Source organism: Azolla caroliniana, unplaced genomic scaffold (genome assembly GCF_043228905.1).
Source record: "Azolla caroliniana isolate FFs.n. ecotype wild unplaced genomic scaffold, voAzoCaro1.0.p SCAF_12, whole genome shotgun sequence".
In the NCBI taxonomy this organism is placed as follows: domain Eukaryota; kingdom Viridiplantae; phylum Streptophyta; class Polypodiopsida; order Salviniales; family Salviniaceae; genus Azolla; species Azolla caroliniana.
The window spans coordinates 12,474,332-12,489,193 of record NW_028230447.1 but is presented as its reverse complement, the minus strand read 5'-3'; the positions used below and the strand labels follow the sequence as shown (position 1 = coordinate 12,489,193).

Sequence of the window (14,862 nt, the reverse complement as noted above, 5' to 3'; positions counted from 1 at the left end):
AGGCCCATTCCGACTCTCCTTCCCACCACCACTACAACAACAACAACAACAACAACAACAACAACATGTACGGCCCACCAGATTATGGCGAGGAATTGTATGGGAATGGTAAGTCAGTGTGAAGTGTTTATTGTTCACTGTTTCCTTATTATAATATATATATACCTGTAATCCTCGACATGCTTCCATCTCTATTTCTGTGTCTGCTACACCCACCCAAGTTTTTCTTTTTGTGGAGACGGAGACACATGAAGATAAAAAACTAGGAATGATTCATCTGTAATACATAATGTATGTACGTACGTTGCGTCTAATATATCGTGCGTGCAGCGTGTGAATAAATAAATGAGAGTAAGAAAGTTAGTGTGGTGCCATTCAGACGATTATCATTTTCATGATGATGATGATGATGATGATGATGATGGATGTGGGTCCTCCTCACCGCAAACTCTGGTTGATCTGAGGGTAGAGTTAGAGGAAGGACGCATGGAGGTCATTTCTTTCAGGGAGGGCGATTCTGCAGAAGAGGTGGCAGAACGTTTCTGCAGGCGACACTCTGTCGCCAATCGCCTGGCATCGGTTTCTGCGTTGACCCATGAAATCATGGCCAGGCTTCCGCTACCTCATCATGCTCCTCCTGCTGCCACCAGGTATATATATATATATATATATATAAATATATAATAAATAAATATATGTATATAATACCCCTCTCTTCCTACCTTCCTCTCTCACATTCTTAACATTTTTAGTTTAGGGTAGGATGACACAGCAGGGGTCCTCATCCAACCATCATTAGTGATGATGTCCATAATGTAATGTAGGCCATTTTCCTTCAAGAAATCCACAATATATATACATACATATATGGCCTACATTACATCATCATCATCATCATCATCATCATCATCATCATCATCATCATCGTGAAACTAGGGCTCTGTAGTATTTCATTTCATTTTGGAGGATCGGTTTAATTAAAGAATAGTGTGTTTGTGCTCCCTCCACCCAGCAACAGCAACAGCAGCAGCACGGAATGTGTTGACGCTAGAAGCGCTGATAAGGAAGGTCCAATATTGAAGAAGAAGATAGAGATGGAGGACGGGGAGGTAAGGAGGGGCAATACTACTTCTACTTTTTTGTATCATGGAAAGAGCAAAACGCCGAAGCTATGCACGCACAAGCTGTGCTCCCTCAAGGCTCTTCTTCAAAGTAGTGATGATAGCAATGGCAGTAGCAATCCCAACGAGAAGAAGAAAAAGAAGAAGAGCGGGATGAACAAGCCTACTAGCAGCGTAAGTGGTGATCACCATGTGCTACCTTCCTTTGCAAGTCTGGCAAGGCTCCAGCACAATAAGTTTGGCGCAGATCAGCAGCAGAAGAAAAGGATGGGAAGCTCATCCAAAACGGTAAGTACAATCAATCATACATACATACATACACATCCATCCATCCATAGAGGAGGAGGATCAGAGGAGGGTAGTTAGTAATTAATAATTAGTAATTAGTAGTAGGGGGTGGGGTGTGGTGTGTGTTGACGGCGGCGGCGGCGGCTACCGACCGTTGTCACAACCCAACCAGCAAAACTAAAGTTTAGGACGTGCTTTTCTTGCTCTCTAGTCATTCATTCATTCATTCATTCATTCATGGGGGTGTGTGTGTGTGTGTGCGTGTGTGCTGCATGCAGGGGATGGCAGAGGAGGCTGTGTTTACACGGCTTTACGCGGAGTTCCTCTGTCAGAAGCAGCGGATGGAGGAGGAGAAGAGGGTATGTCTTCAGCAATTCCAAGAGAAGCTGGACAAGGCCCGTCCAACCTACACCAAGGTCTTCTTCTTCTTCTTCTTTAACGTTTACAACACACACCCGCCCCTCATATATAACACTCAAACAACCTATGATTCTTATTATGTATGTTGTCCATGTCCGAGTTCCATCCAATCTGGCTGAACCCTTTGGCAGTAGCATCTCTCGACTCATTTTATTTAATGACTATGTGTGTATGTGTGTATGTGTGTATGTATGTATGTATGTATGTATGTATGTATGTATGCACATTCATTCACACATATGATGAATGATATATGTATGTGGCTAATTAATTTATGGCAACACTTACAAGCACCCAATACACTTATCTATTAATTACATCAGGATTCATGCTTGCTTTTGTAATGCATTCCACTCCACTCTTCCTCAGCTTCAATTTACTTGTGCAGAAAACAAAGAGGTTAATGTTTCTGAGAGGAAGGGCAGCCAAAAGATTTAAGAACTATGGTGAGCTCCTTTATCATGAAGCACTGTACAAGGATGCAGAAAGGAGGAGGATTGCAGAGCAGAGGCATCTAGAGGAAGAATCCGATGAGCTGAAAGAGATCACTGCAACACCTGAAATCAGGTAAGTCGTATCGGTGTGATGTTGTGTTCCTTTGAAGGTCGAATTCTTGCATCGGCTTTGATAGACCGGTCATGTCCTGTCTCTCTCTCTCTCTCTCTCTCTCTCTCTCTCTATGTGTGTGTGTGTGTGTGTGTGATTTGGAACATAGCAAGTATGCGAAACAATTGAAACGACCCGACAAGTTCTGGGAGAGGCTTTCCACGGATAAATCAAAGCGTCATCTTCGTGAACTGCAGCATGAGGTAAGTATGGGCCAAAACACACGTCTTCACGACCTTTTTTGTTTTGCTTCTTTTTGTTCCCTTGTCAGAAAACCTTCTAATAAACGTTTTCCTTGTTATCTATCTATCTATCTGCCTTTCTTACAGTCCTTGGAACTGAAGCTCATGGAATGCACATTCACACCAAGGATTAACAAGAAGGAATTGGGGCAACAAGAGGCAGGTAATGCAAATCGTTTCGACCAATTGTTTTGGGATGCTGAGAATCGCAGACATCGTCAAGCTGAGTATATGCAATGGCACCCTGAAGGGTTAGTAGAAGCTTTATGTTTCTTTCCAAGGAACGATTGTTTCCTCTATTCAGAACCAAGCTTTGCATTTAATGGTGAAGTTGCATTTATATAACTAGAAATTACTCTGAAGGCTGCAGTTATTTTAGTGCCTTATAGCGAATATCTATGCAAGTTTTGAAGCATGTATGCGAAATCCCGTCTAAATTGTGATGATATTTGGGTAATGCTGTGAAGAATTTTATTTTATTCAAACTCTTGCCATTGAGAAAATTGTCAATGCCCCAATTACACCAGGATCCTAGTTGAAGAAGATATTCTTTTTTGTATGCGATATTCAATCATTCGCAATCCCTGAATGCTGGTAAAGGAATTCACGACACATTTTCTTTAGTGGATGATGATGACACATTCCTGTTTGTGAAAGAAGTTTTCTTTAGATATTCCCTGCTATTTTGATGTTGAGAGAGCAGAATTAGCAACTTCATGGTTCACCTTGTGGAAATATTCATTCTATGAGAGTGTTCTGTTCCTAAGTGTGTTGATCCACTTCCTCAAGAGTTGTTTACTTGTACCAACCAACCTAATGGTCCCCATACCACAACCTCAACCTCAACCTTAGTCCACATTGGTTTTTTTGCTCATATGTATGAATGTCAGGTTACATTTTGAACCCTTGTTTTGCCAAATGTTGGTATTGCTCACAGATTGAATCCATGTTCATTAATAGCTCTCTCTCATAAATTAAGCTTAGAATTTATGCTTCACAGTGTGCATATTTTTGTATGTTTGTGAAAAAGGCTTTCTCTGCTTTGGGATGTTTTTGCAATATGATAATCTTTTTATGGTGGTAGGGTCACTTTCCGCCCTGTGATCAATCCTCAGTGCTGTCAAAGAAATATTTATGGCCAGGATCTGTCCCACAACAACAATGTATTTAGTCGACTTCTACAGTATGCTGCAAAACTATCCGAAAAGAAACAGAAATGGCAAAAGAATGAGACAAAACCAGTGGATCCAACAACAGGACAAGAGCTTTTTCACCCTCAGACTGGACGTAAACCTAATGGAGAGGTAATGGATGTTATGATGAATGTCACAACTGCTAACAAGATGCATTAATGTATGGGCTCCCACTCGTTTGCAGAGGAAAACAGAAGCTATGCCCATAGGCGACTTCCTCTATCAGCTCAAGTTTTCTCTGGACAGAAAAAGGCAAACACTTATGGAAAAGGACATCCAAAAGGCAAAAGAACTTGCTAACTGTCAATACATCAACCCAAATTCGTCGAAGTTGCTAGAAAGCAGAAGAATGCGTCGCATTAAACAGATCTTTGATCTCCTTGACACAGATAAGGTTTGAATCTATCCACCTTTTTCTTCCTGGAACCTCAAATACAGCAGCATATAATGTAAAGTTAAAAAAGTTTCATTACACACCCCAGGTCCTTACTATGTGTGTTGTATGTCTGAGCCCATCATGGATGGATTGCACGTTTCATTTCATTTTGCAACAATATTATCTCCACAGAACGCTGTTTTGGAGGCATTAAGGTCCTCCACTTTTCTTTAGGTTTGTGTGAGACAACATGCCCAACTCAACAACAACACAATATGTCTATGTTTCAGAGAATATATTGATTGTAAGACTTTGAGGTGCACACTATGATTCTAAGACTTTGTTGTTTACATACAAAATAATTCACTATCATGGGAGGGAGGGAGGGTCATCATATATCTTAACTCTCAATGTTTTCCAGCCGTTTGCCACTCCACTCCTCACTTTGAATGACTTTTTTGGCTTTGTTATGGCAGCAAAGGAAAATCCTTGTCTGTTATTTGTTACAACCACATCATATTCCTCCCCGCTCCATCATGTGGCAATTGAATCCCTGTGCAATGTCCTTGTCTCTCTAATGGTGGTGGCCTTGTGCTTCTTCTTTATGTTAGGCCTTTTTAATAATAGAACTCCTTGAGTGAGAAAGGAGGAGGATATATTTATTATGCTTACTATAATCCGAAATATTCCTATTGAGACATATCATGATGACACCTACGGGTGCATTCATGATACTCATAACGAAAGAATAATAAAACCATTAGGCCATTCTATCGTGTGCATCCTATATTTTTATTTTATAATCTGTGTGTCCTCAGGTTTTTGAGCAAGAAAAATGAACTGGTGGGTTAAGCAACATCACTTTACTAGGTGGTGTTGATTGTGCTTTCTCTGATGTCCCTTGACACACAATGTCTGCTGCTGTCCTCCTATATATATATTCAGGAAAAGCTGTAGAAGTACAAATACCAAAACCAGTTCCAAATTTCTATTGATAACTAGTGAAAATAGCCCCAAATATCTATATGTATAGAAAGCCATGACCTGATTGAATGGTCCAAATTCCTCTCTAAACTAGCAATGGAAGTGACTGTGGATTGTCACAGTGCAGTAGGAAAGGATCCTGCCTCATTCCTAACTCACTAATAAAATCTCTTATCCATATAATTTCCTTGCCGGCTTCCACGGCTTCCATATACTTAGCTTGTCGACCACAACCTTCTACAACCTTGACTGCCCTGCATACATCATCACGTACCCGGATGTGGACCGGTTGGTATCAACATCAGCCATGTCAGAGTCTGTGAACCCTTCTAGCACGGGGTTACTTGAGTTGTATGTAAGGCATACACTTGAGGTTCCTCTCAGGTATCTAAGTATCCACTTAACCACAGCCCAATGTTCCTTGCCAGGATTACTCATGAACTGGCTGACCATTCCCACAACATAAGCAATGTCCGACCTAGTGCATACCATTGCATACATTAGGCTTCCTACAACTAAGGCATATGAGATCTTGCTCATCTCAGCTTTCTCCTTCGTCTTCGGACATTGGCTTCCGTTCAGCTTGTTGTTTGTCAATAATGTCGAGCCGATGGGCTTCGCATCTTGCATGTTGAATATCTGGAGCACCTTTGTCACATATTTTTCTTGTGACAGCCACAACTTCATTGTCCTGTCCTGGACAATGTGTATACCCAGAATTTGCTTAGCCATACCCATATCCTTCATAGCTAAAGACTTTTGCTAGGCCCTTTTTCAAGCTTGCGATTTTTTCCAGGTCCTGTCCTACCACCAGCATATCATCAACATACAAAGAGGACAAGGAAGTCTCCTCGATCATATTCCTCCACGAAGACACAGTGGTGGTCAACGTGTGTCTTGTGGCAGCCGTGTTCGACCATGATGGATTCAAATTTCTTGTACCATTGCCGGGGCGCTTACTTCAGCCCATACAAGCTCTTTCTTAGCCGGCATACAAGATTCTCCTTCCCTTTTTCTACAAATCCTTCTGGTTGCTTCATGTAGATTTCTTCCTCAAAATCTCCATGCAGAAAAGTGGTTTTGACATCCAGTTGTACAACTTCTAAGTTCATGCTGGCTGCTATGCTTAGCACTGTCCTTATCGAACCAAATATTTCGTCGAAATCCACACCCTTTTTCCGCTGAAAATCCTTCACCACAATGCGGGCTTTGAATCTGGGTGGGTTCCCGTCTTCTCCCGGCTTCAGTTTGTCAACCCACTTGTTCCGGAGTGCCTTTTTACCTTTCGGCGACTCAGTCAATTCGTACGTGTGGTTCTCATGCAAGGATTCTATCTCATCTTGCATGGCATGTAATCACTATTAGTTGTGGGCATCTTTCTTAGCCTACTCGAAGCTTTCAGGTTCCCCCTCATCGGTTAATAATACATATTCTTGTTCTGGAAATCTGCTTGGGGCCCTTCTGTTTCTTAGGGGGTGTCTCCTGCCTTGACTTTCAGCAGCCGGCTCTACATCATCCTCTTCAACCGGCTCCTCATCTGAATCGGATCTGGCCCTTTGTTCGGATCCGGTTGGATGCCATCTGGCTGATCTAGTTCCTTGTCCAGCCGGCTATCTTTTGGACGGTCCGGCTCTGGCCGGCCCGTTATGTTCATCAGTCGGCATCCGTGTTTGTATGTACTTCAACTGGTTGTTCATTTCTGGCCAGCTGGGAGGATGATCCTATCTTCTCCATCTCCCAGTCTACAATAGTTTTTTCTTTCATAAAGACTATGTCCTGACACTTGATGACTTCTTGTCAATCAAGTCCCATAGCCGGTAGGCAAACTCATCTTCACAATAGCCGAGAAAAATACACGGCCGGCTCTTGGGATTCAGCTTTGCCCTCTGGTCCTTAGCTACATGCACATATGATAAGCAACCAAACACCCTTAGATGCCGGTATGATACATCTTTGCTAGTCCACATCCTCTGTGGGATATCCCCATTTAAAGGCACTGAGGGAGGCCTGTTTATTATGTAAACAGCCTTCATCAACGTCTCAACATCAACGCCTCAGCCCAATAGGTTATTGGCAACTTAGCACGAGCCAACATACATCGGACCCTTTCCATCACAGTCCGGTTCATCTTTTTGGTCATTCCGTTTAATTCAGGAGTGTTCGGCACTGTATACTCTAACTGGAGACTTTGTGACCGGCAGTGACAGTATTCTTCGAACTGCCCTTTGTACTCCCCTCCATTATCTGGCCGGACAGTCTTCAGCTTTTGTCCGAACTCCCTTTCAGTTCTGGCCTGAAACTCCTTAAATAGTGCCAGTACTTCATCTTTTGTCTTAAGCCCACAACTTACGGCTGAAATCATCAATGAATGTGACAAAATACTGTCCACCGGCATGTGATCTTGGATCCACATAGCACACAGCAGTGTATACAAGTTCCACGGCATGTTTCCCTCTCATCGGGGGCCTAGGGCGAAAGGCAGCCCTGTTTTGCTTGCCGGCCAGGCAACAGTCCACACATATTTATCCAGATCCACATTTTTAACCTCTGGCAGGAGTTCTTTCTTGGCAAGCATCTGCAATCCTTTCTGACTCATGTGGCCACAACTCACCAGTTGTGTCGGCTGCCACATTCACCTCGTTCCGGCATAGCTGTGCATCACATACAATGTATTTTGCTTTCGGATACGAGCCACAATCAGGTTTCCCTTGCAGAATTTCCACATGCCGTTTTGAAAGCTACCACATGTCTCCTCATTGAAGTTGTTGTATAGACTTATGTCTATAAAACATCTTACGTATGCTGTTGTCTTCAGATGCATGTCTTTGCCAAACTGTATTGGCAACCACAGGTCATACAAGCATGTCTCTCATCTTCGACTTCCAAACTAATAGTTTGAGCCGGTCAGCTTGAACATCCCTCCGATGGATTCGTCCATATTCATACAACTTGGGAGGTTATGAACCAAGCTCTAATACCACTTTGTCGTGAATATGGGGTCGGCCACATCCGAAACGCAAGCCGAGACGAAATTAACAAAGAAACAAAAGCACAAAAAAGAAACAATGACATAGAGATTTTAGTGTGGAAACCCTAATGGGAAAAAACACAGGAGCCCACAGACTCCGAACAGAATCACTATGATGTGTGTACAATGACTTAAGGCCACAACCTTGAGGTGATCTTCGTCTGAACATACGGACTCACACACATACAACTCTCTCTATGTTCACACAGTTCACACCCCCATGATGCTACACTGTCACACACATTTAATGTGGTTGCCGTAGGTGTATTTATACTTATACAGAAATAAGGTATATTTACACATATGTCCACTAATTGGCTTCGGCTGAATCGGCTTCCGGCTCTCAGCCGGATTTGCCCTCAGTCGACCAGCCGGCTCTCATTCTTAGGGAGTGTCCATCTCTTCTTGTCTGGACAGATCTGCTTACGCCGACCCTTAGCGGATCGACTGGTAGGCGATCTGGCTGATATCCTGTATCCGGCTCCATGCCAGGCCGGCTGATAGCCGGCTCCTTAGCCGGTTTTCTAACTCATTCTATCCGGAGGGACCAGTTATCCCAACAGGCATAACAGACATATCCTTTCCTCAGTAGGTGGTACCTATATCTATGTCCAACTAATGTGATGAGTTGCGGATCTTTCCAGTGGTGCAACTGAATCCATGAGTCAGGTGGATCCAAGGTGCTGTAGAAAGATAATTGTTCATGGATGTTTTAGATGATAGTCTCATTGGAAGAACATCTTTGTACATAAATGTTCGATCCATGTCCTAGACTCTACTTGAATGACCTCGCTTAGTTTTTCCAATTTCTGAATGAGTTGATTGTTGTGAGAGAGGTGCTTCCAAGAAATACTGGAAGATTATTTATGCCTTAGTATCCTAGTGCTCTATACTCTACACCTAGTCCTCGTAAGTTGAGCCTGTGCTTCTCCTGTCAGTCATGGAGAAGACAGTTATGAATGAATGAATCTCTATACGAAGATAGGTATATGAGTGAATCTCCAAATCCAACTTCTCCTGTACATACTGTGCATCGGCAGTGAACCTCCTTATCCACTGCAATCGAGGGTTAAAAGACCGTGCATGATCATAGTCTGCTATAAACACAATATCATTTGCATATAACAGAATAGTAGACTTCTTGAGATTTTGAATTAGTCATGCGAACAGGAATACCTCATTTTGTAGAGGGTTACTGTAGGTGCTAACCGCTGCCGATTAATCTGTCTCAGATTTTGTTGTTAGGACATTCTAAGTTTTGAAACAATAACAGAAAATCAATGAGCACTAATGACAACATATTACTACGGTTGACATCTCCAGTCAGTTTTGAGCTACTACAGATAGTTTAAGAGTCTCAATTTCGTAGTTATCTTATCGTTCAAATTCAGTAGTTTTGCTACCCCAAGTCTTTGGAGTGCATATATGACTCCATCAAAACCCAAGTCATGCCTATCAGTTATTGTGCGGTCGTCGGCATTAATCTGAATGCAGAGAGATTGAATTTGCAGGATGGATTTATTGATTTAATGGAAGTTGATATGACGAATTTGCAAAGTGAGGTTGTAGAGGATCTTAATGAAGTAAGGCGAACTGGTTCTCACTTCAAAAGGCACCTCCCCTTGGATGAATTTACCAAGCTGATGATGTCTGTTCCGGTGGTAATTTTCATGAGATAGCTCATTTGCTTTAAACTTGTTGTGTTGGACATTTTTTTTGCTTGTTACTGATGTGACATTGATCAATAATGCTTGCAGAAGAAAAAATGGGAACATCATTTATTATTAAATCCCAGCAAGAAGCGAGCAAAAGAAGAGAACCCTAAACCCTTCAAGTTTAAAGTGAATCGACATTCTTGCCAATTAGCATCTGGCCTCAGGAACCCAGGGTATGCGCTTTCACTTTTTTGGTAGTTTTATTTAACGCTTTTAGATTTGGATGAAAATTAAAATGTCAAACTTGCTCTTCCATGTGATTTCTTGCAACATTAAAAAAAATTTAATATTAGGTTCGTAGTAGCTTTTCATTAATATATATATATATATAGTGTTGGGATATATGTGTGGATTCTCATGGAAAGCAAGCTCTCTGCAGAAATAGCCAAAATTGGTACAAACTCGTAATGTCAGAGAGGGAAAGAAGGCAGGCAAGGATAGAAGCCTTGAGGAAAGAAAAAGAGAATGAAGAGCTTGCTGAGTGTACTTTCAAACCTTCTTTGCATAAAAAGGACTGCAAAGGATCTGCAAGCGTAGGACTCTTTGGAGATCTTTATTAAACTCCATATAATAATATAATACTAACAGAACTGCAAAGTCACTGACTGGCATTCACTACTGTGCTTTCATTTTGTGACATAATGAAGTTCATCCATGGATATCCGATTAGCACTTGTACTTCTCCCCGCTCTACTGCAGCTGAAAAGGAGCAACAGGAGATTCATGGTTTTTTTTTCCAAGAAGTGGATATGGACTCATCTGGTACGTATACGTATATCATTAGTTAGTGACTGACTGACTGACTAACTATCTATCTATGTTCGCTACCTACAACATACACGGATACAGAAATTTGAGAAAAAGAATAAGAATAAATACTTGAATGAGAAGGAATTAGTAACTAACTATACCGCCCTCCCCTGCTGCTTCTGATATAGAAAATTCCAAGAAGCGATTACTCACCAATGTTTTGCTTCAGGGATCTCTCGGTAGGAGATTTTTTGTGTTTTAGTCTATCTCAAGTTCAGAATCAGAATCTCAAGTACTTATTAGCTATCGACATTCTTTAGTACCACCCGATGTTGTGGATAGGTTTACTTATATATATATATATATATTAGTTGGTTGTTCTCAAAGATGAGAAAGAAAAAGAAGTCAATATCTGTTTCTTTCTTCCTTCCTTCCTTCTTCTGCCCACCCATCCCAATTGTTAGTGCTGGCATTAAATCATGCTCTGCTGCTTGCTTGCTTGTGTAGTGAACTCGGAGTCGACAGATCCATTGCATTCCTCTTCATCTTCACCCAGGAGCTTGTTGCAGAAACTGAAACGGATGATCTCCATTTGATCAGACTGCAGAGGACGAGAAGAAGCCTCTCCTCTTCTTGGTTCGTAAAGGTGTGCTTCGTTCTTTCTTATTTCCTACTTATTTTTGTATCACTTATATATATATATATATATATATATGTAGATACATTGATTGGTATATGGTAACGCAAGACTCCAGCCAAAAATGTCTAGACCCTAACACCGATGTTAAATAAAAAGCAACTCGTGATGGTGCCTGATTTTCTTCCCCAAATGAAAATGGCAGCTTTAAAATCTCTCTCTCTAAACCCTAAACCGGTCCCATGCCTCAATATTGGCCTCCTTATGGATGCTAATTAGGTACTCTAATCTATATCTAATATCTCCCTCTTTCTGTGTGTGTGTGTGTGTGTGTGTGTGTGTGTGTGTTCTAATTAGACAAAAGGGAAGAAAGTGCTAAACTTGATTTATTATTATTGATATGTTCTCCCTTTTGGTGCACAGATGGAAGTAAGTGAGGCAGGAGTTGGATTTATCATGCCATGCTTTTTGTTTTCCGTTGCCAAGGTTCAATTTTGGTGTGAGATGGTAGTTGAAAATTATATTCACAAGAAGAAGAAGAAGAAGAAGAAGACGAATGGCAGAAATGGTCCGCCAGGTTTTGTACTCCACTGCAAACGGAATAATATCCTGTATAGACTTAGGTGATTCATACATAATCAAGTAAAGAATCAATCAATCAAGCTGGCCTTACTATTTATTACATTCTGTGGTAAAAGATTGAGCCAATCTCTTGTGGTGCACGAGAGAGAGAGAGAGAGAGAGAGAGAGAGAGATCAAAATCTCGCTCTTGCGTTCCCACCTTCAGTCTCTATATTGCAAACAAGCAATATTAACTCCTTAATTAATTATAATGGTTAACAGGCGGCAGCATCTTCTATGTTCAGAGGTGTATATCATAGATATGTATGTATATGTAATATATAAATTGATGTATTTATTCATTTCATTTGAAAATTCAATGCTCTATTTTGGATCATGAAAATTATCACGTTGTGTGTAATAGAAATTTGTTTGTTTCAATTGGAACTGATGCATGCATGTATTGTATTGCATACCTATCTTATCTATCTATCCATCCATGTAATAATATATTTAGTTAAAGAGTGAGCAAGTAGTGCATGAGGGAGGCAAACATTTGTCGAGTTTGGAGGAAGATAGAATTCAGAACGGGCAAATGAATGCGAGGACAGTCGTCCGCATTGCTTCACATTATATGTGGTGTGCATGGCATGGCCTCTTTCACATACAAGAGTACGCTTTTGTCCAAAATGAAGCAAAATTTCAATTGTCGTAACCAATCAAATCAAGCTTCTGCTTTTGTGGGTATGAAGGTGCGTGCCCCTCACGTGCATCAAATGTACAATGCTCATCTTTCTTTGGACCTGTTGGGATTTTCAAATTATTATTAGTACACAGAAAAACTCGTCCTTGTAGATTTCTATAACTCATGTGTGTTTTCTCATCATTTCCTATTATTTTCGTATACATATCGTGAGGAACACCTCAAGCCACAGAAAAACTCGTCCTTGTAGATTTCTATAACACATGTGTGTTTTCTCATCATCTCCTATTATTTTCATATACATATCATAAGGAGGAAAACCTCAAGCCATCACTCTGAGAACATGATTTAAGCTTAACATTCGATAGGAAGCCCATTGTTATCTGAGTGAGTGGACTCAAGATATTTAAAATTTAGGATTTATTAGTTTGCCCAACAATGTCTTCATATTTTCCAATTTATTGAATGGGTTGCAACTACTTTGAAGAAGACCTCTCTCCTCACCTTCACCCACCATCAGGGTGAGTGGGACTATTAGTATATACTATCTTTCACGGATTTTCTTGTTGAAGAAAAGTTGAACATGCTTTCTTATACACGTCAATCAACTTCATCTTAACACATGTATGTATATAGTTTGGCCAAGTCAACAAATAGTCTTTGTCATACTTATTACCTTTGATTACTCATTGGATACATTTATTACAAATATCACAAGAACAATGTTTCAAAAGAGAAGGAGTATCACAAAGAAAGCTTCCAACATGCTAGCATAGTGTATAAGAGTGTCTTTCTCTAACATGAGGGTCATAGGTTTGAATTTTGCAAGTGTCAAAATTGATGTCATTTGTAAGGCATAAGATAGTAAAAGTGAGATGTTTTAAAATTAACAAAAGGTTGGGAATGGGCCTAAAGTGCTAGTACAATTTACCAAATTAGTAAAAAATTGCAATAAACTAAATTGCCAAATAGTGATGAGATTCATGTAGATGAGAGCATGTACAAGAGGAGAAAAAACTGAAAACTATTTTGGGGAAAAGGCTACTCGCTTGCCTTGACTATGAAAGGAGAGTGATGGGATCAAAATTGTGATTTCTTGATCTTTAGAGCAAACATGAGTACAAATCAAAGAGTATTAGTGTGGGTTAACTACATAATTAAATGTGTTAATGGAAAGCTAATTCAATGCTTAATTATGATAGCGCGACACTAATCTATTAATGTGTTAATGGAAAGCGAATTCAATGCTTGGCAATGTGATGTTGACAAGAGAAAAGTTGCAAGCTACTGGGAATAACCTGGTGGGGTGGGGGGGTCAAAAATAAAATAAAATAAAAAATATATGGTTTATAAGTGAAGGGTCAGAGAAGAGGAACCACCGCGGCATAAGAGGGAGGGCCGCTACGGATGATGAGTGGTCAGCCCAAGAAGAAACGAAGGCTTATACATACATATATATATATATTCATTCATTTCAAAGAACGACCCAGTGCCAACTTCCAAGCAAAGCAAAAAGCAAAAAGCGTGGGAGAGGACCGAAACACAAATGGCAAAAGGAGGACGAAATGGAATGAATAGGCAGCAGTAGTCATTAGTCATGGTGCAGCCAGAAACGGAAGCAATAGAATGGCTCGGTTACCAGCAGAGCAGAACACACACTGGTAGCTTCCCATCCCATCATGGTGATACATAATAATAGTGAGAAAGGCCAACAAAGGTACTTCTCACTATTTATCACTAGGTATATAGGCTAAATAAGAAACGAGGGTTTGTGTGCCCACCAAAACATTTTTGTGTCTTCTTTTTTTTCCTACGCTGTCTCCTATGTGCTATTCACTATTTTTCTGCACGAAAAACAACAGCTCGTCCGCCTCCCGTTGCTCCTCCAACAGTGGTATCAGAGCACATGACTACGTACAAGACATTGGCTGTGGTAGAATACTACGGTACATTCTCACCACGAGATATTATATGGTCATGCTCGTAATTGATCTCGTCTTAACCATGGACACCAAAGAATCGGTTCCACAATTTATCATTAGGTTTCAAAACTTATGAGGACAGTTGGCTCAGAAAATCCCAATAGACGAACCAAATAGGATACATTTCTTGCGGTCCTCCAGGAGCCCCTCCGAACAACATTGACATTGCTCGACTTTTCTCAAAACTCGATCAAGCAGGTCATGGATCACCCACAGCCGATAACGTCACAAATGGGATGACCAAGTGTCTTTCGGC

At 40.8% G+C, this 14,862-nt stretch overlaps 1 protein-coding gene across 1 annotated transcript; it reads left to right on the top strand.

The window, feature by feature from the left end:
- Nucleotides 1–345: 345 nt before the first annotated feature.
- On the top strand, nt 346–11,399 carry LOC147857146 (uncharacterized). The gene is made up of 13 exons (XM_087328138.1): nt 346–650; nt 1,013–1,409; nt 1,688–1,825; nt 2,218–2,396; nt 2,545–2,638; nt 2,765–2,928; nt 3,762–3,981; nt 4,055–4,264; nt 9,770–9,916; nt 10,016–10,146; nt 10,353–10,506; nt 10,621–10,735; nt 11,231–11,399. The coding sequence occupies exons 1-13, from the start codon at nt 346–348 to the stop codon at nt 11,317–11,319; spliced, it is 2,343 nt and encodes a 780-aa protein (XP_087184264.1). The 3' UTR covers nt 11,320–11,399.
- Nucleotides 11,400–14,862: the final 3,463 nt, after the last annotated feature.